Source organism: Macrosteles quadrilineatus, unplaced genomic scaffold, assembly GCF_028750875.1.
Source record: "Macrosteles quadrilineatus isolate MER2022 unplaced genomic scaffold, UCM_ALF_1.0 Scaffold_1__1_contigs__length_201487025, whole genome shotgun sequence".
NCBI classification, from domain to species: Eukaryota; Metazoa; Arthropoda; class Insecta; order Hemiptera; family Cicadellidae; genus Macrosteles; species Macrosteles quadrilineatus.
In genome coordinates, this window is record NW_026542594.1 from 54,370,512 (window position 1) to 54,398,219 (window position 27,708).

A 27,708-nucleotide genomic window follows, 5' to 3' on the forward strand; every position below is an offset into this window, starting at 1 on the left:
ATAACCTTGAGAAGGATTTTTAAAGTGTAGATTAAGGGTTATATGTTTGCTTAAACACTTTAACACTCAAAAGGGATGAGACAAAAAAATATGACCTTAACTGAATAGGAAAAACTGTTGGAGGAGAACTTCAGGGTCTTTTCTTATGGGATAGGCTTTTACGGTCATCTATTGTAGCCTATATTGTGGTCTTTGGACAACAACCATGTCAAACTCGACAAAACACTATTCTTCACCGACATTTTGGATTAATTATTACTACTGTACAGATGAAAATTATCCTAGATTTGACTAAACCTTCCAGTTTCTCCAACATAACACTGTTCGCAGCTGCATTGCAGCAGACGTATGCAGTTGGAATTTATCATCAACAGAGCAAATGCTCAATTTTGTGTGGGCATTTAAAAATAATATTAATTTTATTCTTTCTTAAGACTATGCAAATTTAAACAAGGATTGTTTACTGCTTGATGGCATAACATAAAAGTTCATAAAATTTCCTAATTTAGCCACAGAGAGTCAGATGTAGACATTTTTACAACATTTTACAAGGCACACTTTTAACACACTCGTTACCGATCGCCACATGTAAGCGACACTACGGTCATTGCCACGGCACGGACCGAGGTATACATTTCAATATTAATTACACATCTAGACTGGGTGTCCCTTGGTTCACAGACACAGGGAGTGTTGCACGACGTCCAAGTGCCACGACGTCCAATGATATTTATTCAGTGCCACGACGTCGAAAACATAATTTTTGAGTTGTTGCACGACGTCCAATGTAAATTATTTTGACTGTTGCACGACGTCCAAGTGCCACGACGTCCAAAAGTACAGTAACTGCCAAAAATATATTCTTTCTACAAGCTTTGGACGTCATGAAATTGGACGTCGTGAAACAGCGCACTATTTAATTGTAAAAAAGTATCATTTGCACCACGTCCAAAGCCACTGCCAGTTGCACGGCGTCCAAGTGCCACGACGTCCAAAGTGCATGCACACTGTGAACACTGCCGACCTCAGTGAATTCAGTTCGCATTGCAATTGTTGAAGGCAACTAGGCCTAGTCAACTGTTTGAAAGATGTCAACCGCTTCGTCTTCGATTAATGTTTAAATTATTCAATATTCAATGGTTCTAATTGAACTAATTATTGCATTAGCTGAAATTTTTTTATGTAAAATAAATACTATGTCACCGTAAAATGTAATGATGCAGTATTTCTGTTGTTATGATTGCATAATTGATTTCTACAAAATAGAGCTATGTCATAGAAACGAAATAAATAAATGACTACACTATTCACTATATTGTATGATTAATACAACAAATTAATCACTAGCCCAAAAGTAAATATGGTAGGTTGGTTTAATGTGAGTAGTAGTAGAATTCTAAGTACTGCAGTAGAATAGAATTGTCGTATATATCAATTGGTAGCAAATTTACTCGTAAGATAAAATGTATGCACAGTTTTATAACAGCTGTAAGACTTCCCATTTAAGTACCGGTATGATTGAAATTGTATAACTTCCATTGAACAGAAATGAGATAAGTAAGAGATGAAATGAGAAATGAGATAAGATATATGAATTTTCATACACTTATAATAAGACAAATTCAAAATAGGTTTATCCGTCAAATGTGCTAGCCTAAATACGTATTACGTGAACTATCACTTATGAACTTTTTAAGCTATAATGGTGTTACTACAATGGTTACAAATGTTTCATGTGAAACATGTATTTTTTAAACCAAAAGGTTTTCTTTTAGTACAAACCTTGCTCTATTAGTGCATACGAAAAATAATTTCACTATTTTACGAGATCAATGTTTGACAACAAATGGTTGAAGCAGATCTTCAGAGAGTGTCTCCAGCTGATGCAGTAATAAAAACGTATTTTAGCCATAGCACAGACAATATAATACTATAATAGTAATCTATCTATCTGTACTATTATAAAGAAGAGGTGGTGTGTGTGTTTGTATGAGATAATCTCAAAAAGTACTGAACCGACTGGGCTCAAATTGCACGCAAATGAAGCTATAGCTCCGAGGATACATATTATACAACTATTCCCTCTTCGATATTGTCCTAGGGCTCTGCCCCGGGGGCTTTCAACAATTTGAGGTTAGAGATTTTAAAATATTGATTGATGGTATCCATGGTAACAAAGAACAAACCTACAAAATTTAAAAATGTAAACAACCAGAACTAACTGTCAAATGAATTTTGATTTCACAATTCCACACAGCTGGTTCAAACATATTAAATAGTGCACGAATATTAGAACAGAGAGGGTTAGGATTTTTTAACTTAACATAATGATGTTACTGGCCCGAATGTTAACATTATTTTACATTACTTAAATGAAGCTGTCAAACCATATGTTAATGTAATTTCATTAGTATATGATACTTTCAGTTACTTCATTTGTTTATGTTTATGATCTATTATACTGAGTCTGTTCTATTTTTGTGAAATGCTGTAATAATATTTTACTGGGAATAATTCGTTTTAAAAGAAATCATTCATCATGGATATAGGAAATAATTAAGATTCTATAATCATTGCCCTATCAACCTAGGCCCTTATCCTGAATGTTATGAGGTTTATGTTTTGATTTATTTTTGTGTAAACCGTAATATAATCCCCCTGCCACAGCAAATCTGTAGACTGAATTTCCATTTGCCTGATTATATAATTTCACTAAAATATGTTAAACAATTAACCTATTTTCCACATTTATTTATATTTTCCTATTTTTTCTATTTGTCGGTTTGGAACTATTGTGATAGCTTTTTGTTTACAGTGCAAACCATAGATGACATTCCCAATTAACATATTCTTACCTCAAAAATTCTTTCAGGCTCCGCCCCATGGCTCTGGCTCTCGACTTTCTCATGTTAACCTTATGAGTATTCATATTTAAAGAAATTAAAGAATTTTGTCAGCCGTTTCAACTGTACAAGTTGGTTCTATGATATTAAACAGCATTAAAAAGTTATAAGGCTTGCTAACAGGGTGCAGTACTATTATGTTGTTTGTTTGCATTAATGACCACAGCTAATTTGAACCAACTAGCAAAAAAACTTTGTCCATGGTTTAGGTGCAGTGGTAGAACATCAGGACTATGGTAGATGAAGATGTGTGCTACACGATAGGATACCGTATAAATTAAAAGACCAATTTTTTTTAAATCATGTCCTCTCCCATAACTGCAATAAGCATTTATACTTATATGCCAACCCCGAACGAAGGACGGGTACTCTGCTAGTAACACAATAATACAAATACAGTATACTAATACAATACAGTAGGTTTCCGTAGTCTGTGGCCATAGCACTGAACTGTCAATCAATTCTGAGAAATTCACAGTTGTAAATTCTTACTAGTCTTTTTCTAAGTTCACGTCGCACTCGCAATTAGTTCGCATGTTTTATCTAGGAAAGCAGGTATGCCCTAAGTCATAGCATTTGTAGGTTAAGTATAATAATAAAAAAGATGCTTATCGTAGGTTTGTAGGCATACTTGTTCAAGAATATGCCGTGGTAGGTTTTGTTTATACATTTTATTTTTTAATTCTTGTCTAATGTCGATATTGATTTGTATTTGTGCGAAAATGTTAATTTATTTGTCAAGGGCATGAGCAACCCTCTAGTCTATGTATGTTACATGAAGCACAACATGAAAAAGAATAAATTAAAGGAAGGTAAAAAACGGATCCGTCGCTGAAGGTCTAAATCTCGGAAGGTCTAATTAGACCTTTGACACACATTTTGCAGTTTCTACTCAATGCTGAGGATCCCATGAATCCTGTACAAAATAAAAAAAAATGTTTCATTCAAACTACAAGTTTATTACTTTTCCGAGAACCAGCCTTTATCAGGACTTCCGCTCCCACGCTAGTTGGCAACATCAACTGTGCTATATGAAAGCAATAAATCTTGAGTAAATATACTGTAATGTTGAATTTTGAGGTTGTGGTGTTCCTTCGTAAACACATTCAATTATAATCTAGGAATATGTAAATTTATTGTTATACGTTAACTTTATTGATATTCGATTTGCTACAGTACTATTAAAACCTATATCATTTTCAAGGCATGTCATGTGTGTTGTATTTTAAAGTTGGGGAAACAAAAGAACCCTGTGTACAACTTATTTATATGATATTCTCATTGGTTGCAATTTAATAAGTGGTGTAGCAAAGCACAAACACAAATTGTATTGAAATAAAATTAAGTCAATGTTAAGTGAATACTATTAATAAACATATTTGCAACATAAGGACATTTAATTGAAGCCTAAAAAACAGTTCAAAAAAGGCATTCTATTCTTTATACAGTCTAACCTTGATATAACGAACCTCGATATAACAAATTCCTTGATATAACAAATTTTTTTTAATCCCCTAGAACTTTCCATAAGACACAATGTATATTTTACCTCTACATAACGAACAAACCATAACAACGACCTTGATTTAACAAATTTTTCGTGATTTCGGGTAAAATAAGACACCTCAATATAACGAATTTGTCATTGTCAGAACCTCTACATTGCGAATTTAACCTCTGCATAACGAATTAGCTACGTCTTTCCCTCGATATAACATATCCCCCACCTAATTATTGTTTTGGGAAAGTCTGTTTCTTTATCAAATGAAATGGAAAGGTCACGTCATCGCTTGCGCTAACATTCGTCTGCTCCGTTTTACATCTTTGTTTCCTGTCGCTGCGCGCGCTATGTTGCAACTGAGAACTGAACTGAACTGATTTTATTTACTGAGGACTGATGACGTAATGTTTAATAAGCTGTGATTGGGCGATATGGGATAACTATGGTGAATTGTACAATTTTTGGATAAAGAGAAAACTAAGAAAGAATAAAAACAAAACCAAAGAGAAAGAATAGCAACATCGTTATCTAACATTCCTTTTACGACTGTTTTTATTATCCTTAAGTTGGCTATGATTATATACTTTATAATGACTTATCTAATAATTTATTGTTTTCAATACGATTTGTTTCAACTAGCAACACCAATGCTATAGTTAATGATTATTATTGACATTCCTCTGTTGTGATAAATCAGTACTGTACTTAAGTAGCCTACCGGCCTATCACGAGCAGTAGCTTACAAAGCTTTCTACTGTTTTGTTTTGTTCTTTAAATGGTTTATGACTACGCAATACAGTGTTTGGCTAGGTTTTAGGAGGGTTAGAACAAGCTGTGATTTTAAACTTACAGTTTTTAACCTGTACCAAGGTCAATGCCATTGTCATGATTGCGCAATATTCAAGATCCCTCCCCTTTATTATGCCATGCCGGATAGTTTAGGTTCTACTGTACAATGTAAACACTGTACTGTAAAGTATTGTAGCCTATGCTACTTTAATTGTATTTTAATGAGGTCAAATCCCAACCTATATTGACCAACGCTGGTTCTGAACCTCGACTTAGCGAAATTCCTGCAAACCTAACCTCTATATAACGAACCTCGTTTTAACAAAATCCTTGATATAACGAATATTCAGTTCGGTCCCTTCAGATTCGTTATACTGAGGTTGGACTGTACCAGTAAAAATTAAAATGAGGGTACCTATAAAAAATAGTTTTCAAAGATCATGTTGATCAATGTACATTCATCTAGTCTTGAAAAAAATAAGTATTTAAAAGCTTTTTCCAAACATAATGAAGTTTATCGGTTGTTAACAAAATGTCAACATTTTTCAAACCATGTAAACCTTATACTTTTCCAACTGTTGCCTTGTTTATATTTTCTTTTTTATGTTTTTTTTTTTACTTTATGATGTTTCAATAAATGGTACAAATATTCATAGTATATATATATTTCTGAACAAGAACATATACCCATGTATATATACCTAATAAAGGTTCCATAAGCATTTTACACGAGAGAACACTGTTCGGCAAGTCATCATGAAGGAGCTTGGACGTCGTGCAACAGCGCTGAGCTATATTGGACGTCGTGCAACAGTCAAATATTTATTGGACGTCGTGGCACTTGGACGTCGTGCAACTGGCAGCGACTTTGGATGTCGTGCAAATGTTACTTTTTTACAATTATATAGTGCGCTGTTTCACAACGTCCAAAGCTTGTAGAAAGACTATATAGCTATAGACCACTGCAGAGAATTCAGGGCCTTCAAATAGACCGTTTTGAAGATATAAGCTTTTTAATAACATTAGGACACCGACGAAAATATACGACATCAGTCTATTTTAATATGATTAGCTGTATATGCGGCAGTCTGTGGGTAGAAATCGGCTGTCGCATATGTGCATCGCCGGTCCATGTGAATGAAAAATTGAGTACTATTGCGGTAGCAAAAGTGTTAACAACACAGAACTAACTCCAACTGATAAAGAGATTGTGAATTGGGCAAACAATTAAACGAAGAGGACATTTCTGTTTTTAAGGACTGAATATTGCTTTAGCACCAAGGAAAATTCTGTTTGAGTGCATCATCAATATGGTGTCGTTTAAAGGTTAATTATTTTATTATTACTGAAGTGTATTTCAACTTAGGTTGGTTTTTGTGTATTGTGGAGTTGTAATGTGTTAGTTAAGTTTTTTCACCTGAGGACGGGATCGGATCTCCGATCAAAAATCGTTGTGTATTGTATTTTACCCTTGTGATGCAATAAACAATGTCAGCAATAAACATTTAAACAACATTAACTCACCATCACCAACAATGAACTTAAAAAAAAGAATCAATATGTATTTTAGAACTTGCCATCAGAACCTTCAGGAGAAATACGACAGGAAGTACCTTCAATTTTGAGAAAATCTAGGCCACCCAAAAGCTGCAACCTGTCTAAGAAAGAACTTTCAGCATGTTCAGACTGTTGAAAATGCCTGCCTTTATTATTTATTTGTAATAGTCATACTTCAGATGACGTGAATGTTGTTTTTACTATCAGCTGTCTGTTTTGTTTGTCCAATATTGTTCCTTGTCATGAAAACATTAATGAGAAATACGTTTGATTATTTTATAGTTTAAATTCGTTTTTCGTCGTAGTTTTACTTAGATTATCCCTAAACACCTCCACTTGGGAGAATAATTCAAGAGGTTATGGTCGCCAGCATCGTTTTATGTACGTAACAGTGTTGGGAAATCTAGTCTACTACGTACATGGAAGAACAATTTATACTGAAGTATTTTTAAGTCTCAAGAGGATTATTTCTTTGGTACATCTTTCGATCGAGTTCGTCCAGCTCTACAAATGGAATACGTGAAAGGTATAAAACCATTGAAATGAGCAGAAGATTGGCCGACATGGAAAGATCGAGTGTTGGACATTCTAGAGTTGTTCGACGCGGTTGATATTGTCAAGGGAAAGAGAGAAAAGCCTACCCTCTCTGAGCCTCCGACTAAAGCCGAAAAGGAAGAACTTGAGAAATTCAACAAATCCACAACTCAGGCAAAAATAGTTATTTCTCAGTGTGTTAGTGATGATCTACATCAACGTATTTCCGGAAGATTATCAGCTAAGGAAGCGTGGGACATTTTAGTCGAGCAGTTCGATGACAAGGCAGAAGACCAGTTGTTTCGTCAGTGTTTGGATTTCTTCAGTATGGAATGGGATGATACCGAGGATGCCCCGACCGTGCTTTCAAGATTGAAGAATCAAAACCGTGAATTTGCAGCTGGCCTAAAAACACGTAACATCCAAACAGTCGAAGATTTTCTTGAGCTCCTGTTTGTGTCAAAAGTGTTACACATTTTGCCGAAGCATTTTGAATGGTTCAAGTCTAGCTACTTACTTATGAAGGCAAACGAGAGCAAGAAACTTGAAGATGTTTCATCTGCATTTATCCTTCATGAAAGTAATGTTGCTCCTACGTCAAAAGCTGGTGACATTCTTAGTGCCACAAACAGCGGTGGTCAGAAGAATAGGAAACCAAAAGGTGACACTTCGTGCAAATACTGTTCGGGAAAAGGTCATTGGATTCGCCAGTGTTCTAAATGGAAAGCTGACGGCAAGCCTGCGTATCCAGCTCGAGCTAACGGCATTAGCACTAGCTCAAAAACAAGTGACACTGATCAGAAGAGAACGATAGGCTCACAAGTTAACAAGACCAAAAACTGAAGTGCGCTGATTTCCATCAGCAGTGACATGAATATCGTGACCAAGAACGACCAGTGGTGGATCGAAAATGGCGCTACGCAGCACATTACGTCAAATCTGAGTTGGTTCATGGAGTACAAACCTTTTCCTGCAAACTCGAACGCAACAGTAAAGGCGGCGGAAAGGAAGTTATAAAAGCTCTTGGCAGTGGAGTCGTTGAAGTAGCGAACTATGAAAATGGAAAACTGGAAACGTTCACACTCAACGATGTCTGGTATGTTCCTGATATTTCTCGGAACTTAGTGTCCATTCTCGCAGATCATGATCGAAACCCTAATAGCAGGTTTGAATCGACTAATACTGAGTGTCGGTTCACTATTAACGAACAAACTGTATTCAAAGGTACTCGAAACTGTGGTGGAACTTTGTATCGTGCCTCATTTCACACAGTTCAACCATCTGAGGTTTGTGCTAATGCAGCAGAAGACAATCGCATTCTGCAGTTATATCATGAGCGCTGGGGTCACATGGATAAACGCTACGTCCGATCAAAGCTCGAATCTGAAATGGGTATCAAAGTGCCAGCCAACTACGAGATCTGCAAACCGTGTCAGTTCGGAAAGGCACACCGTCTACCATTCGGAACACGAGAACGCCCCTCAGCCCCCGGTGAGTTGTTATCCGGTGATGTTTGCGGCCCGTTTGACCCATCCTTCGGAGGTCGCCGATACTTGATCGTCATAAAAGACCACTTTTCTAGGTACCGATACTGTTTTGTCACAAGGGAAAAATCTGCTGTGAAGGAAGCGTTGCGTGAAGTGTTGGCTAAAGCACGCACAATTGGTCATCACGTCAGAGAGTTTCTCAGCGACAACGGTGGTGAGTTTGACAACGCTGAAGTTCGTTAAATTCTCAGAGAATATGGTGTTAACCAACGTCTGACAGCACCGTATACACCCGAACAAAATGGGGCTAGGGAGAGAGAGAACAGAACAATCATCGAAATGGCCCGGACCTTCAAGTACGCCAATCCAAATGTAACATTTCCTGCAGCGATCTGGGCGGAACTTGTCATCACTGCTGGCTACGTTTTGAATCGAGTTGGAAAGTCAGCAGTTGCCAACAAATCACCTTTTGAGCTCTGGTTTGGTCAAAAGCTGAGGATCAAACATCTGCGAGTGGTCAGCTCAAAGTGCTACGTCCATGTTCCTGTTCAATGGAGGCAGAAAATGGACAGGAAAGCTGTGGTTGGATACGATGGCGAAGAACGATATCGAATCTATGTTCCAGAGAGAAGAGATATCGTAGTTTCTCGTGACGTCATTTTTCAAGAAATTGTTGGAGACTGTGACAAGAAAGTTGAGTGGCCCATCAAAATTGAGAAAACCAATGACATCAAAGAAGACTGGCAAGAAGTTGAAGAGACTATTGACGAGCCTAGTTCTCCAGTGAAGGGTGATGATGAGCCTATACCAACTGAGGACACGTCAAGTAGCAGTGATAGTGAAGATGCAGAGCTATCCAACGATCCAGCAACCCGGCACTCGACTCGGGAAAGAAGGCAACCCGAGTGGCTAAACGATTATGTCTCGTCTAACTTTGTCGAAGTTCTTCTTGTTGACGATGAACCTAAGTCTTACACTGAAGCCATCAGTTCAGAAGATAGTGCTGAATGGAAAATAGCAATGAACAAAGAAATTGCATCCATGCATACACACGGTGCATGGGAATTGATCAAACTCCCTCCGGGAAAGAAGACTATCAACAACAAGTGGGTCTACCGAATAAAGCGCAATCCTGATGGAAGTGTTGACAAATATCGAGCAAGATTGGTAATCAAAGGATGTGCGCAAAGACCTGGTATTGATGATGCTGAAACCTTCAGCCCGGTTGCTCGTCTGGAGGTCGTTTGATCAATATATGGACAATATTGAGAAGCTGTTGAGAAGATGGTTCTACGACGTTGAAGAAGAGATTTTTATAAAGCAGCCTGAAGGATATTCAGATGGGACAAATCGTGTTTGTTGTCTCAAACGCAGCTTATACGGCCTGAAACAGGCACCTCGATGCTGGAATAAACGGTTTGACGACTTCATGAAAGGCTTAGGATTTCGACAGAGCCAAGAAGATCCCTGCGTTTACATTTGTCCTACCCCTGCTGGAAAAATCATCGTTGCACTCTATGTTGATGACGGATTAGTCGCAGTGACTAGTCAGACTGAAATAGACTTATTTATTGGGCAACTTCGTTCCCAATTTGAAATTGTTGCTAAAGAAGTGTCATACTTTCTTGGACTCAAATTTCTCAAAGTGATGGTGATATATTGGTCTGCCAATCAGCGTATATCAAGAAGATCATTTCTCGATTTAACATGGAAGGATGCAAGCCAGTACTTACTCCCATAGAGAAGCTCACTGCTCAAACACCAGGGAAAGCCTCCGATTTTCCATACCGATCGGCAGTTGGAGCCCTACTTTATGTTGCTCGTGGTACTCTCAATGATATTGCATTTAGTGTAAGTGTTCTATCACGTCACTTAGAAAATCCTACACAAGATGATGTCACAAGAGAAAAGCGTGTTATACGCTATTTGACCGGCACTGTGGACCAGAAGCTAGTGTACCAATCCAAACCTAAAACACGTCTACTGGAGTGCTATAGTGACGCGGACTTTGCTGGTTGTCCAACTACAATGCGTTCAACAAGTGGAGTTATTATTAAATACGCGGGTGCAGCTATCACTTGGCTTAGTCGTCGTATGTTGTTTTTACTATCAGCTGTCTGTTTTGTTTGTCCAATATTGTTCCTTGTCATGAAAACATTAATGAGAAATACATTTGATTATTTTATAGTTTAAATTCGTTTTTCGTCGTAGTTTTACTTAGATTATCCCTAAACACCTCCACTTGGGAGAATAATTCAAGACAGACCAACAGATAATTAAATTAATTGAAGGCAAATAAAGGAAATTCAACTATTATAATGAAAACTTAAGGAAGACAAAATTAATTAGTTGTTATTTGACGGAACTAACAGGAAACTATCTAGCAACCCAACCAAAATAATAACAGATAAAATCGAGAAGCTTGTAAAAGCAAGTACCGGTACTTTTACTGAAGATCAGATTAAATCCTGATGCCTTATTAATTACTTTTGACCCCTAACCACTATGGATTACATTAAGAACACAAACTTAAGATACCTTTTAAGAACTATAGTAGGTGGTATCGGCTTACCAACACACAAACTTACTCGATACTTAGCCTCAACCCTCAACGGTTCGTGGGCCTAACAGACTCCCATGTTAAGAAGTCTAAACATTTTGTTAGTATAATCAGGTTCTTGAAGTTTGACGGCTCAGACATTCTCCTTGGTTTTATTCTATCTAATTTGATTGTTAGGAAACATTTTAATAGATTAATCTGTAGAAAAAATAAAAAAGTCATTCCGTAGATTTAGCAACGTTTGCTGAAACATGCCTAAGGCCAACATATACCTACTCCTATTTGGACAGAAGTTACCATGAGCAGCTTAAGGCTCGTTCACAAATAGCGATTTTATTCGCTGCGACTAGTGTAGCAGCTACCAATCACTTTGCGAGAACAGAAAGTAGCGGCGACTAGTACTCGCCAGCAAGTAAAAGTTCACTTGCGCAGAAAGTCAGACATGTTCAACTTTTGTGGTCAGTAGTTGCTAGTAGCCAACCTTGAGAGTCACGTGATTTACTCACTGCTTATAATATATATATATATATATACATATATATACTGCTTATATATATATAGCTAATAAAAGGATTCTAAATAAATTCTGTTTTCTGTATAGGGTGTTTAAGACATAAAATAAATGCCATTTTGGAAAAGAATTAAAAGACATGTTTACCATAAGAAAAACATTGAAAGCGGGGGTTTTCAAATTTTTTATTTGGAGGCACCTTTTGGCTGCCTTTATTACGTAAAGAAATGCATAATAATAGTCATTTTTAGTAACTGTTATTCTCTTTCAGAATATAACCTTTTGCTTTGATCAATTTCCTCACCATTTAAAAGTTTGCAAAAAGTTAAGTAACCTCCAATTTTTTTACTTTACTTTGTAAGACTAAATATACAATTATAGGCTACTGAATCGATTATATTAATTAATTAATAGGTTAATGAAAAGCTTCATCTGTGTAGATTTTCAAATAATTACGAGTTTGATTTTTTTCTAAGACACGTTTTAAAGTATCTCACCTTAACCCTACAGACGACATGTTTCACAGCACAAAATATGAATACAAAAACAACTCGTCATGAGTGAACTCATCAACTCAGAGTTGTTTCAAGACTGCAAATAAAACATGTGTTTTATTTAGGATATTATATTATGATCAGATGTAAACAAATATTGTTATTAGTGTTAGAGACTTCTTACAAAAGACATGCTCAAATAAAATGTTATCAATTTAGTTCATTCCTAATTATTATTGTCACGAAAAGTATAGACGGTCGTGATACATGGCGCAGCGTGATGCAAACCTACAGATCAAACAGGAAATTGAAGAGATAAGACTTCAAAGAAATCAAATCCATGTCAAGCCTCCAGACAATTTTTCCTTCAACCCCTATGATTGGAGTTCGTGGAAGAAACGCTTTGAAAGGTACAGGTCAGTCAGCGATCTACATAAAGCACCTGGGAAAAGTCAAGTTGACATTCTTTGCTACTGTATGGGGGATAATGCTGAGGAAATATTTGATTCCTTTAATCTAAGCCCTGATGAGTTGGAAAATTATGAATTGATCATGGGAAAATTCGAAAACCATTTCGTTCCTAAAACAAATATAATTTATCAGCGTGCTAAATTTCTTAGACAAAAACAGGGATCCTCAGAGTCTGCTGAAAACTTCATGACGGACTTACATACTCTTGCAAAACCATGCAACTGGGGAGATTTAAGGGATGAAATGATTCTCATGCAACTTATCGTTGGAATGAATGATCAAAACCTTAGTGATCGCTTACAGTTACAAAGCTCACTAAAATTAGAAACTGCAGTTGATGCTCTTCGTAGTTCAGAGGCATTAGTTGGGCAAAAACTTGACCTAGCTGATCCCTCCGTTGATCGGGTAAAATTAAACACCACTTCCAAAAAGTCATTTTGTAAGAAAACTGTTCCTAATAACCATGGAAAATACAATCCAGGGAACCTATGTAAATGGTGTGGGAATACTCCATCCCATCGCCGAGGCTTGTGTCCTGCCAAAAATGTTCGGTGTAACAACTGTAAAGCAAACGGTCACTTTGCTAAAGTTTGTTCTAAGCAAAAGGTTAATGAAGTCAGTAGTGAACCTCAGTTTGTTAATCAATATTGTACAAATTCATCAAATTCTGAAGAATTCATAGGTAAAATTACCGAAAACAGTGCTCTAAACCCTGAATCTTGGGAAATTGGCATCAGGTTTAATGATTCTGACATTATTAAGTTTAAAATCGATACCGGAGCAGACGTTTCAGTTTTGCCAGCTAATATCAAGCTAAACAAAAAAGTGCCATTGCAAAATACCTGTAAAAGACTTTCAGGAACGGATGGGACTCAGTTAGCTGTACGAGGGATGGTAAATGTAAAGTTGGACTATAAGAACAAATCTTGTTTCGAGCGTTTCTATGTACCAGAAAAATGTAACACACCACTCATAGGTAAAACAGCCATTGAAAAACTTAACCTTTTACAAGTTGTCCGAAGTGTGCCTTCGACTTCGAAGAATTACAGAGAAAAGTACAAGAGAAATAATGACTCTAGGCATGCTGCCAAATCCCTTGGAAATTTGAAATCTGGAAACAGCGTTTGGATATCTGACTTGGGAAAACCTTTCCCTGGAACGGTTGTAAAAACAGCAACTGAGCCACGATCATATATTGTCAGGACTGATACAAGAGACCTAAGAAGAAACCGTTTCCATCTTCTACCATTTCCCGATGACTTGAAAAGTACACCATCACGAGACAATGTGGCAGAACAAAATCCAACAAGTGTCTGTACCAGAAGTCCAAAACCACGAGAGGACAACTCAAGTTACAAGACTAGACACGGGCGTCAAGTACATCCTCCAAGGAGACTCGATCTTTAAGGAGGGGGATGTTTCAAGACTGCAAATAAAACATGTGTTTTATTTAGGATATTATATTATGATCAGATGTAAACAAATATTGTTATTAGTGTTAGAGACTTCCTACAAAAGACATGTTCAAATAAAATGTTATCAATTTAGTTCATTCCTAATTATTATTGTCACGAAAAGTATAGACGGTCGTGATACAGAGTATACTTTGCTGGCGAGTAGTAGCTGCAACTAATAGTCAATGAATAGTCATTTTTCAGTCTTTAAACAATACAGTATTTTAGTTGACATCGTCATCATTATTATAAAAAGATAAAAGCTGCAATACTTACCTATATGTACTTACTAAAATTATACATGAAAAAGTATTCAAATACTTAGAGGCTGCCATTAATTCAACATGAAACACTGAACAAGTTTAAAATAGGCAAACTTAACAAACGTAAGCTATGAATGACAGTGGGTCTTACTTAATAAAGGCTAATGGTTATCACAGGTGTTGTGGGACTGATCAAATAAAACTATAACAAGAAAACTTAACAAGAATAGGTGTAACAATGAACATTGGGAGGGACAAAATATCTATATATTAATTTGAAACTGTTTTTCTTTGTCACAGCTATTTTGAGAGAACGGCTGGGCATAGAAACTCGGTAGAGGTGTCTAAGGAAAGGTCTTGGTCTGTAGATGAGCCATCAAAAGAGAAACATGGTGAATTCCCTTGGGGCTCTGCCCCAGTGGCCTTTGAATTTCCATCCCATGTTATTCTTATGGAAGAAAACGGGGTTTTTGTCAAAGCTAATTTGAGAGAACGGCTGGGCGTAGAAACTTGGTAGGGGTATCTAAAGAAAGGTCTTGGTCTGTAGACGAGCCATCAAAAGAGGAACGAGGTCAATTCCCTTGGGGCTCTGCCCCAGAAGCCTTTAAAGTTGCCTCCAGATTTGTTTACATTACGACCATATGCATAATTCTACACTACTTTTTAATGAAACAGCTGTTAATATTTAAATTGTGATTTATTGAATTTGTCAAAATGAAGTACAGTATTTGCAATGGGTTTTTCTGATTTTAAAATGGATTTTCTTCTGCATCGTGTCATGTTTTGCAATATAATGTTCTATTACCAAATCAGTGGAAAATCCTATTATCACAGTAACTATTTTCTTTTGGAGTTAACTTATATCTATTGTATGGGTTGGTTTCTGCCTTTTTTACCACTTCCTGGAGATTGTACGTAGGTGATATTCGTTGGCATATTGCATCTGTAGACGAAACTTGGGTTGGTGTATAGAATGGAAAAGAGTGAGAAATCCTGGACAATTTGATATAGGCTAAAAATAAAACTGAATTAACACTGTTCTACATTTCTTGAGCAATCAATGAAATAACCGATTTGCAAACAATGGGAACATAGAAAAAGTCATAGAACACAACCAAGTAGAAGAAATAGAAAATTTTTTTTTACCCTAAAAACACTAAAAAAACAAGATCAGCTTTTTGAAAAAAGATAAGATATTTACAAAATATTTTGATTATATCTAACTGTTGTGTAGATCGTGAGTATTTCCATAATCTTTGAGTCACCTGTAATGCTTCGCAATTGCTCGAATTCGAGCAACAGGTACACTAGTATAATTTAATTATCTATCGTTAAATCACAGATGTAGATGGCAAGGCATAACAAACTTTGAGACATTAAATATGAAAACTTAACAAACTTATCAAAATGCAGTGAACATGGAGGTTTGAAAATTATATTAATTTGTAGTGAGCTGACAGATTTATCAGCTGACAGATGTTTTAAATAGTTTATTGAATTTTGGTTGCTATGAAAAGAAAAATAAACAAAGAGACATTCTTTTAGGATTTTCAACCAAAGTGGTTCATTTTTATTTGCTCTAAATAATTAATTGTTAATCTATACTTATTTAATACGCAAGCATGTTTTTTGTGACAATTACTCCTCCGAAACTACTGAACCGATTTACATGTTTTTGGTGTCATTGGAAAGAGCGTAACGTGCAGTTGTGCAGGAAACTTTCTTTTTAGGGAAATAATCAGAGAGTGAGGCCCTAGGACCCTTTAAAGGTTCGTATTTCTCCTTAAGATTAACATGGGAAACAAAAATTATTATGCAACTCCAGCTGTTGTCAGAAATTAAAAGTGAGAAGAAGAACATATGTTAATTTTAAACAGTCAATAAGTTTGCTAATTTTACAGTTTGCTACAAACATTTACTGACTTGGTTGAAATGAAATATTTACTATTTGAATTCGGGTTGGCGTAATTATTACAATGGAAAGAAGCGAGAGAGCCTGGATAAATTGATATATTCTGTTATGTACATCTGGAATATTTCCATAATCTTTGGGTCGAATCTTTTAAAGTCATCAGAAATTATGAACGTTATTCCTTTTAAAATAACACCTCTAATACTTAGAAATTGCTCGAATTCGAGCAACAGGGACACTAGTTACTTGTAAAAGTATGATAAATTAAACAATAATATTTAGTGGAAACCTCTAGACTTTTATTTAAAGTATTTATCCTATTTAAATGAGGTTCTTTTCACTAAAATTGGTGACCCCGACGTGATCACATCAAGAATACATAATGGAAGTCAATGAAGAAGTATTGGCAAGACTAAAACTGATGGAAGAGCAAAACCAAAATCTCAGAAAACAACTTAATGATGTATTTGGAATTGACTCTGAACATTCAAGACAAAATCATGATTCAGAAGAAGATCTTTTGGTTAATCCAATGAATCAGAAAACTCAAGAACGAAACAATTCAGTAAATCCAAGACCGTCTGAAAACATAACTTCAATTCAATCTCCACAATTAAAATTTCCCCATTTTTGGTGTGAGAAAGTAGCACTTTGGTTCATACAGATTGAGGCGATTTTCTCTTTATGGCACATTTTTGATGAGAACCTTCGTTTCACACACGTTGTGACACACTTAGATGAGATGACTGCTTCCGAAATAGAGGATTTACTCTCAAACCCAAATCTGGAAAACCCTTACACGAGCCTGAAGAAAGAATTAATAAGAAGATTATCAGTCTCTGAACATAAGAGAATTAAACAGTTACTCGTAGAAGAAGAACTCTGTACAGATACGCCATCACACTTTCTCAGAAGACTGAAATCGTTAGCTGGCAGCAGCGTTCAAGATGACTTGCTGAGGATCATCTGGATGCAGCGACTTCCTGCCCATATTCAAGGCATCCTCCAAACCCAGTTAGGCGCTGGGGTCAGTACCGAAGCATTGGCCGTTACAGCGGACAAGATTCAGGAGGTTCAACCTTTGAGTTCACCTGCAATGAGCTGTGACGCTATTTTGTCAAACCGAGGTAAGCCAACAAATACCTTTTCTCAGAACCCACATAGTCACAACAATCTCAATCAAGGAGGAGGTTTTGAGGCAATTTTGGAGAAACTTTCAATGCTGGAGGAGAAAGTTAACTGTCTTTCAGACGACTTGATCACATATAAAAATAGTAAGTTCAGATCGCAAAGTCAGAGCCAGCCCAGTAAACAGCATAGTACCTCACCCCACAATGACATCTACTGCTGGTATCATAAACGTTATGGATCACGAGCCACCAAATGCGTGACTCCTTGCACTTATCCTTCTACAAAAAACGAACTAGGCAACTAGATGCGGTGTCGACTAGTTGTCATGTGCCTAGACGCCAAACTCATGAATCACCCAGAGTTGACAGCAACCACAGCAACAGGTTACAAGTAATTGATAACAATTCAGGCTATAAGTTTCTGATAGACACAGGTTCAGACGTAAGTTGTATACCACTAAATTTAGTCAAAAGACCCTTAAAACCATCCGGGATAGAACTCAGAGCTGCAAATAACTCTGAAATACCCACTTATGGTAGTTTATGTCTCAACTTAAATATTGGTCTACAAAGAACTCTAGTCTGGAATTTCATAATAGCTAAAGTAAGCACTCCAATCATTGGTTCTGACTTCCTAGCTCACTATTCTTTATTACCTGATTGTAGTAACGGTTTCTTAATTGACAACATTACACAATTAAAAAGTAAATGTCAGTTCATGAATACTCAGCAATATAGTATTAAATTAATTACTTCCGACCCATCAAACTATCCACTGTTATTGGAATTTCCAGAAATCACAAAACCTTTAGGAGTACCAAGATTTATTCCTCATAACACAGTGCATTACATAAATACGACTCCTGGCCCACCAGTCTCATCAAGACCAAGAAGGTTAGCTCCAGATAAATATAAAATTGCCAAATTAGAGTTTGAATCCATGGTAGCAAATGGAACTGCGTGTCGTTCCAAAAGCCCATGGTCATCACCACTTCATATGGTACCTAAAAAGAATGATGAATGGCGACCATGTGGCGATTACCGAGCATTGAATGCCCGCACTATTCCAGATTCTTACCCTGTTAGACATATCCATGATTTCTCAAATTGTTTACACGGTAGTAAAGTTTTCACTGTGATAGATCTTGTAAAGGCATATACCCAAATCCCGTTTAATAAAGAAGACGTGCCCAAGACTGCAATAACGACCCCATTCGGTCTCTTTGAGTTCCCGTTCATGTCTTTCGGTTTGAGGAATGCTGGTCAAACTTTTCAAAGGTTTATTGATGAAGTCGTAGAGGGACTAAGTTTTTGTTTCCTTTACATTGACGATATCCTTGTTTTCTCAAAAGATCCTGTCGAGCACGAAGAACACCTCCGTATTCTGTTCAAGAGGTTAGTCAAATATGGCGTCCTTATAAATGTGAAGAAATCTGTATTTAACACTGACTCGGTAGTTTTTTTGGGATATCAAGTCACCGCTGACGGAACCAGGCCTATGCCTGATCGCTTTGACGCCCTTCAGAATTATCCTTTGCCACAAACTGCCAAAGGTCTTAGGCGATTTTTGGGAATGTTGAACTTTTACCGCAGGTTTATTCCTCACGCTGCAGAATTTCAAGCCCCTCTCCACACTGTCCTTTCGTCATTAAAAGGGAATCAGAAAGTCCCTTGGACCGATGTATTGACTGAAAAATTCAGTAAATGTAAGGATCATTTAGCCGAAGCTACATTACTTTGTCATCCCAACGCTAATGGTAAATTAGCACTTTTTTGTGATACATCGAATACTGCAGTAGGATCAGTACTACAACAATTGAATCAAGATGGAATATGGGAACCTCTGTCCTTCTTTTCCCAAAAACTAACACCTAAGCAAGCCAGTTGGCCCGCTTATTATAGGGAATTGTTTGCCATCTATTCGTCTGTTAAACATTTCAGACATATATTAGAAGCTAACTCCTGTACTGTCTATACTGATCACAAGCCCATCACTTTCGTTTTTCAACAAAAGAAGGACAAACTACCTCCTGTTCAAACTAACCATCTTTCATTTATCTCACAGTTCACGACTGACATTCAACATGTTTCTGGTGCTTCAAACATAGTAGCAGACAGTTTTTCTAGGATAGAATCTATTTCTGCCAACAAGACTTAGTAAAATTGATCTGCATCTCTTGGAAGATTCTCAATCTAATGATGAGGAACTTAAGTCTATTCTCGAAAACAGTACTTCACTTTGTCTTCAACCAGTTCCAGTTCCTGGCTCTGATGTTTTCGTCTACTGCGATACAAAGAACGGTAGAGAACGATTGTATATCCCCAAATGTTTACGCAGAGAAGCGTTTAATTCAATCCATAACGTAAGTCACCCTGGGATAAAATCCATGAATAAAATGTTAACTTCAAGATATGTTTGGCCTTCAATAAATCGTGATTGTAAAGAGTGGACCTTGTCCTGTCGAGAGTGTCAACGTTCAAAAATTACTCGTCATGTTCAAACACCTATCAACGATTTCCCTTTGCCAAATTGTAGATTTGAACATATACATGTGGATATCATCGGCCCATTACCCCAAGTTGGAAATCTTCGTTACTGTCTTACAGTAGTAGATAGGTTCACCAGATGGCCGGAAGCACACCCCTTGCAAGGTATCTCTGCCGAAGAAATCTCGTCAGCTCTTTTCAATTGTTGGATATCAAGGTATGGTGTTCCCTTGCGAATAACAACAGACCAGGGTAAACAATTTGAATCTGCACTCTTTGCTGAGTTGGGAAAATTGTGTGGATTTTCAAGATTAAGGACAACAAGTTACCACCCGTGCGCAAATGGCTTGGTAGAACGTTTCCACAGACAACTCAAGGCAGCCATCATGTGCCACTCCGCCTCCACGTGGGTCGAATCCTTACCCACAGTGCTTCTTGGAATAAGAAATGCTTTCCGTGTGGATCTGAACACCTCGTCTGCTGAAATGGTTTTTGGAGGTTTTACGCCTCCCTGGTGAGTATTTTATGCCAACAACCCAGCTAGCACGGAATGGGCGCACGGGAGGGACTAAGGCTAAAGGTGTAGTGACGTCATATCTCTAGTAGTTAAGGTCTACTCTTGAGGCAACACGATTACCGTAACGAAACGACGTGTTTTCAGCGGCGTTCGTGGCATAGTTAGTAGCGTTTCGATTTAGTGTTCAGGAGGTCTTGGGTTCGGATCCCGCTGGTAGCACTAACTTTTTATCAACAAATTTTTCATATCAGCAAGTTTGGATGGTTAGGTTGGATTATGACAGTTAAATTTTATAATACTAAATTTTTAAAATTAATTTTATAATTAATTAAAGATTATAAGTAATCATTAATTAGATTTTTATCTTATACAGTTTTTATATTATCAGCAAGTCTGGTTGGTTAGGTTATGTTATGACAGTTTTATTTTAAAAATTAAAATTTATTTTATAATTTTAAAACAGTATTTTATAATTAAAAAGTTAAGTTTATAACTAAAAATAAAAAAAAATCAACTTAGCGGTTCTAGCGGCGAACGCAAACACTACAAGATATGTTAGCCTTAGTCCCTCCCGTGTGCCCCACCGCAGCTAGCACCCTTAGAGGATCCGACTAATTTTGTGTCTCGATTACGACTCAAGATTTCATCATAAAAACCAACAAATATCAAGAGACACTGCATTAACCGAAGCTTCATTTTTCGTGATTTGGACACATGTTCACACGTTTTTCTGAGAGTAGATGCTGTGAGAAAATCTTTACAACATCCATACACCGGACCTCATCCAGTGATCAAGAAAGACAGTAAAACTATCACAATAAAAGTGAATGGTTCTATTGTTAAAGTTAGTCTTGACAGAGTTAAACCGGCCTATGTCCTTCAGAATGATGAAGTTAAGCCCTCAACTGTATCTCAAACTTCAAAGGATGTGGATTTTCAAAAGTCATATACGACAAAGTCTGGAAGAAAAGTGACATTCAAGAATCCAATTTCAGTTTGATGAAAATCGCCTTTGTCCTTGCTGTTATTATTATTTTTTTTTTGTTATTTGTTTTTTTTTGTGACTTTTTGGAACCCTCCAAAACTCCATGGACTTCCAGTCTTCGTAGGGGGCTCCTGTAGTGAGCTGACAGATTTATCAGCTGACAGATTTAAAGTATTTATCCTATTTAAATGAGGTTCTTTTCAATAAAAATTATAATAGTATAGTACTAATAATAGATGCGGGGAATAAGTTGCACCGAGTAAGTCGCCATGTGAGAAAGAGCCTTTAGTGGTGTTAAAATGGTTTCTCCATTGCCTCTGATTGTTTATAATCATTACATGGACAATTTTGAGAGTAGGACCTCTTGACTGCATTGTTGAAGTTTAAAACATTTTTACACAATATTGATGACATCTTTGTTAGTTGGGCCACTTGGGATTGACACATGATTAATTTAAAACCCACCTTAATTCGGTAAAACCTGATATCAGATCACCATGAAAGTTGAAGAAAATGGCTTTCTCCCTTTTCTAATTATACTTAAAAATAAGAACCCGGACCAAAGCCTAGGACACGCAGGATACATAAAGAAAAGACATACAGTACAGACCAATACAAACACATCCCATCACTATCCAATAGACAAATTGGAGGGAAAATGCTTTTACATACACAGGTGGACAGCTTGTAGTGTGAGACTTCTGAATTTATCAGATTACTCACTAAAAAAAAAACCACTCTACTCTGTTGGACATAGACCTGGGATTGTTTGTCGAATTACTTTAAGTCAGACTAAATTGTGACTTAAGTTATCAGGGCTCGCATCATTTTTGATAATCAGTTTTTTTTTTGTTTTTTTAAGCTCGACCATTTTTCCGCGGAGAATACCCTGGACGAAATGAGACACACAGGTCCAATTTTCCTTACTCTCCAGAGGTCATCATTGGGATAACCAAGTCCACCAAAAGCAGTCCTTCATACTGTTGAGCCTCCAGGCGGCTTTCCCAGCGCGAGAAGGGAATAAAGATATTCCGCATCGTCAGGAGTGCCAAGGCAGTATTGGGTGACAAGGCGTTACCTATCTTGAACATGTATGGCCGGAAAGGGGTAGCGGATTTCTACCCCCGGATATTTACCCCCATGAAAAAACGCCTACGTCATTTTGACGTCACGAGGGGCGGGGCTTATACATATTCGAGAAACTGTCCGCGACTGGAAATCTACCCCCGGACATCTGCCCCCAGCCATCTACCCCCGGAAATCTACCCCCCGTGGTCAGCTCTGCCGCGTATCGGCCAATATTCATTGTTGTAATTGATTTTATAAATTGCTTTACCTTCTTATACCCAGTAGTAAACATTCGATATGTCGATGTCTGTTTTAACATTATCCATATTTATAATTCAATAAGTTGTAACAGTCCTTTTCAACCCGACCTACTTCACTTATTTTTACGATTGAGGTGTTATTTAAAAGCTTAAGATCTAGCGCAGCACAAAATGGTACGGTAATTAAAAGGATATTTCGATTAGGGCTTCAAGAGGTTGACCCCTACGCCTTTGATTTATTCATAGAAGGTGCATCCAATGGTTGACCAACTTTTACACTATACAATAACAGTTTAAAAGTGAAATGTGAGTAGTACTCATCAGATCAATTTTTAAGTCAGGTTGTGAAAACATGAATAGATCGTCTGCAACTGTAAACCGGAGATGAACAAGTTATGAAAATAATATAATATTGCGCACTTTTCATATGGTCAAGTGTTACATCGTACTGAACCATTGTTTTTACACACATTTCTTAAAGGATAAAGTGAATAAACTGTGGTGAGCTTCCGGTTAATTCAATGTAGGCCTAGTAGTGATAATTGTTTAGTAAACCAACTCAGTTCTAAACTGTTAAATTGAGAAAGATGATCAATAAAAGACAGGTGTATAATGGTAAATTTTTCATATCACCTAGTCTAGTAGTAAAAAAATTTAGTTTCTAAGATTTTAGATGCGTACTAAGAAAGGATTTTAAAGTATTTTCTCTTAAAGACCTAAAATAAGACAATTATTAAAATTCAAATAATGGCCACATTCAATTTTTTTAGCGTAGCCTAATATCTTTTAATATATATATATCAATGGTACGCCTAAATACCCCCATTGCAGCACATTCGCATATTCAGAGAATGTATAAAGTCTTATTGGAAAATCCTGCCTTACAAAACTTGTCAACTTATGTCCATAAATAAGTGTTCAAAAGATTCATTCATAAGAATACCATATAGGAAGTGAATAAGCAGGTTTCCTGCCAGTAAAATGTTAAAATGAGGCATTTTAAGGTAGTATACAGAACAGAATTAGGTTAAACCCGTCGACATTGACGGTTACTTTCAAGGCTTATGCTAATTCATATAACTGCGATAGATAGATTGAAGTAATAAAAATTTTGAGCATTTAGCTCTTTAGCTTTTTTGATGAATAATAAGTGTAAAAGCAAATATTACATAATGCTACGTAATCTTTGGTAAAAGCAATAATGACTATTGCGTTAGTTACAAAATATGGTTGATTATTCAATGAATAAAATATTTCCCATACCGTACGTCATAAGAGTTATTATTACAATGTTATCTGGTTTCTCTTCTTTTGGAAGAACCTTCAAATAGTATTAAAATCGTATTGGTCAATCTTTTGTGATAAACACTTCCGATCCGCGCTCGTGCATGCGCCGTTAGCTGTTACTGTATGTGAAAGTTGGTCAACAATTTAAATCACTGTCTGGAAATAAATAAAATGCTTACGGGTTGCACTTTTGAAGCCCTTTATCAACATATAGTTTTAAATACCATTTTTCGTTGCGCTGGATCTTTAGATTTAAAATTACACATAAAATCATATATATATATATCAGTGAAGTAGTTTGGATGAAAAAGGGCTGTTACAGCTTATTTTATTAGGAAGATAGATAATGTTAAACAAGGCAATGACTTATCACATGCTTAATACTTATTATCTTATCTTATCTAACAGGGGCAGGTCGAGACCTTAAAGCACTTCATCCGAAATCGAATTATTGCGCACCCCAGATACTTAATTGCTTTCTTGTTGACCTACAAGTTGAGGCGCCCAATGAATGCCTGTAGCTTCCCAATTAGTTCATCCTCAGGAAGATATCTACCTCTAGCCATATTTCCAAGAGTTATCGATCTAGCGTCAGAGAGCTCGTTACAATCAAAGAGTAAGTGATCAGCTGTCTCTTCTGACCTATCACAGTACCTACAGATCGGTTCACCATCATATAAGCCCATCCGTTGTAGATGTTTCCTGAATCTTCCATGACCAGTTATCAGTTCAACAATAAATTTAATTCTTCGTCTGTCTAGTCTCAAGAGGTCACAGGCAACCTTTTTGGAAGGCCTAAACAGAGTAAGCTTGCTGACCCTAAGAAGGGGAACATCGACCCAGCGTTTGCGATGCTTTTCCTTGGCCCATGACGCAATCGCAGAACATACACTGTTTCGTGAGATGCCACAGAAGGGTTGTGGGCCTAACAATGATGTCGCAGAGGCAGTATTTGCCAATCTGTCTGCAGCTTCATTTCCTTTAATGCCTGAGTGTCCTGGTACCCAGCAAAGCGTAAGGTCATTTCTCCTACCCAACTCAGACACAGAAGCAAGACAATCCCACACGAGCCTGGAGTTGAATTCGTAAGAGTTTAATGCTTTTAAGGTCGCTTGACTATCAGTATAGATATTGATTGTTTTGTCTCTGATATCTTTGTTAAGATGTTCTTGAGCACAAACTAGAATGGCAGTGACCTCCGCTTGAAAGACAGTTGGGTACACCCCCATTGGAAGACAAATACCAGTGCCTCCATTCATCCAATGCACACCTGCTCCAGTGCCCCCATTTTTGATCTTAGAACCATCAGTATAGCATTCTAAGTCACCTGTGGGTATGGGTCCTTTTCCGCCAGACCAATCCTTCCTATCTGGTATTAGTACTTTGAAAGGCTTTCCAAAGGAGTATTTTTTGGACATGTGATCTGAAGGTAAGTCCAATTCATCATTATGTACCACCTGAACAATTTTGGAGTGCCCTTTATTGTTTCCTGAGGCTATCCATAAGTTTTCGCATCTAAGGCGTTGGGCTGTTTTACTTGCTACCACCTTAATATAAATGTCAATAGGTAACATGTCAAGCAGACAGTCAAGTGCCGCTCCAGGACAGCTACTTACTGCCCCAGTTAACATTATAAGAGCAAGCCTCTGAACTCCTGCTAAAGCTTTAACAGCTATAGTTGATTCCATCTTTGGCCACCACACAAGCGAACCATATGTAAGGGCGGGTCGAACAACAGATACATACAGCCAGTGCATAAGTTTAGGCTGTAACCCCCATGTGCCACTTACCATCCGCCTGCATGCCATAAGGGACCATTTGCCACGCTCAATGACTTTTTGAAGATGTGGTCCCCAGTGAAGTGATCTGTCCAAAATTACACCAAGATACTTCACCTGATTCTGCAGCTCTATTACAGTACCCTGCAGTCTTAGTGGGCCGATCCCATCCAGTTTCCTCCTTCTTGTGAAGGGTACCATTACAACTTTCCTGGGATTTATAGAGAGCCCAACTTCCTGGCACCAACGGTCCACTACCCTTAAAGCTCTATTCATAAGGTCAGTTATGGTTCCGTGGAACTTTCCAACCACAAGGATTGCGACATCATTAGCATAACCTAAGGCGAAAACCCCACTTTCGTTGAGGGTCCTTATAAGGTCGTCTGCTACCAAATTCCAAAGTAGAGGAGAAAGAACCCCCCCTGAGGACATCCTCGAGTAGTTCTTGCCTCGATCGTATCATTGTGGAGTGAGAGCCTAACCTTCCTACTGAGAAGCAAGGTTTCAATCCATCTACATATTATACCGTGAAAACCTCTTGCTCTCACCGCATTAAGAATCGCTGGACTACCAGTATTGTCAAAAGCACCTTGAATATCGAGAAAGGCACCCAGGGCCACTTCACTGCTCTCTAGAGCTTTCTCAATCTTGCTTACAAGTTGGTGCAACGCAGTCTAGCATGATCTTCCTGAGACATACGCATGCTGATACTAGATATTAATACTAGATATTAGAGGGTAATGATTAACCGAAGAGCCGTTGATTTACATAAAGCAATTAATAAAATCAATTACAACAATGAATATTGGCCGATACGTGGCAGAGCTGACCACGGGGGGGGTAGATGTCCGGGGGTGGATGTCCGGGGGTAGATTTCCAGTCGCGGGCTGTTTCTCGACCGTGTATAGGCCCCGCCCCTAGTGACGTCAAAATGACGTAGGCGTTTTTTCATGGGGGTAAATATCCGGGGGTAGAATTCCGGCGACCCGCCGGAAAAAGCCGAGAAACTGGGTCAGGTAATAATCAGCGACCACCAAACTTAGGCAGGTTTGGACCCTGTTTGGTAGACTGATGCTACCCTGAGTATTTCCTCACCCTGCATGTGATTAAGCTTAGATTTTATCCACATGTTGGTAAAGAATAGTGTTTTTTTGAGTTAGACACAATCGTCAACAGAAGACCACGATTCTTCAGCATCTGTTATTTGTTTTCTTGTCTCTTAGTATGAAAAACCTTTCAGTTTATGACAAAGAAAAGAAAAACCAATTATATACCTACCTGCTAAGAATAAAATGTTGTTCATAAATTTAGATAAACAGTGTAATATAGTGTATCATACCAATGTGTGTGAGAAGCAAGTTTGTCAATAACCGCACAGGAACTGGAAGATAATGAACTCCATCCTTGGCTCTCCTGTAACAGCAATGTCAACATTATATTATATATTAGCCTTTTTGTGCCTTAAAAGTTAGTATTACTTTAGATTTTAAAGAGCTTAAAAAACAAATAATGTTTTAGTGTTTTTTTTTCGGTTATTGGGTGCGGAGAAAATTCAAAATACCCCCGCCGCCGCATACCTGCAGACTAAGCGAATTTCAACTTGTCTGATTACATTATTACTAAAATATTTCCATGAATAAGACATATTTATTCCCAATTTAAATAACATTAGATTTAACGAGTGCTTAGGTTTGCTGCTACGGGGAAGGTAAAAAGTGTTTTTTGACCAATTGTCAATAGTATAGGATGAAATAAATAAA

General features: G+C 37.3%; 1 protein-coding gene across 1 annotated transcript in view; it reads right to left on the reverse strand.

The window, feature by feature from the left end:
* LOC128983096 (PC-esterase domain-containing protein 1A-like) overlaps positions 1–27,708 on the reverse strand; it is a 124,780-nt gene that overhangs the window by 12,791 nt on the left and 84,281 nt on the right. Inside the window, exon 7 of the mRNA XM_054402257.1 lies at positions 27,288–27,361. Coding sequence (XP_054258232.1) covers positions 27,288–27,361 — 74 coding nt within the window. The remainder of the gene's footprint in view (positions 1–27,287; positions 27,362–27,708) is intronic.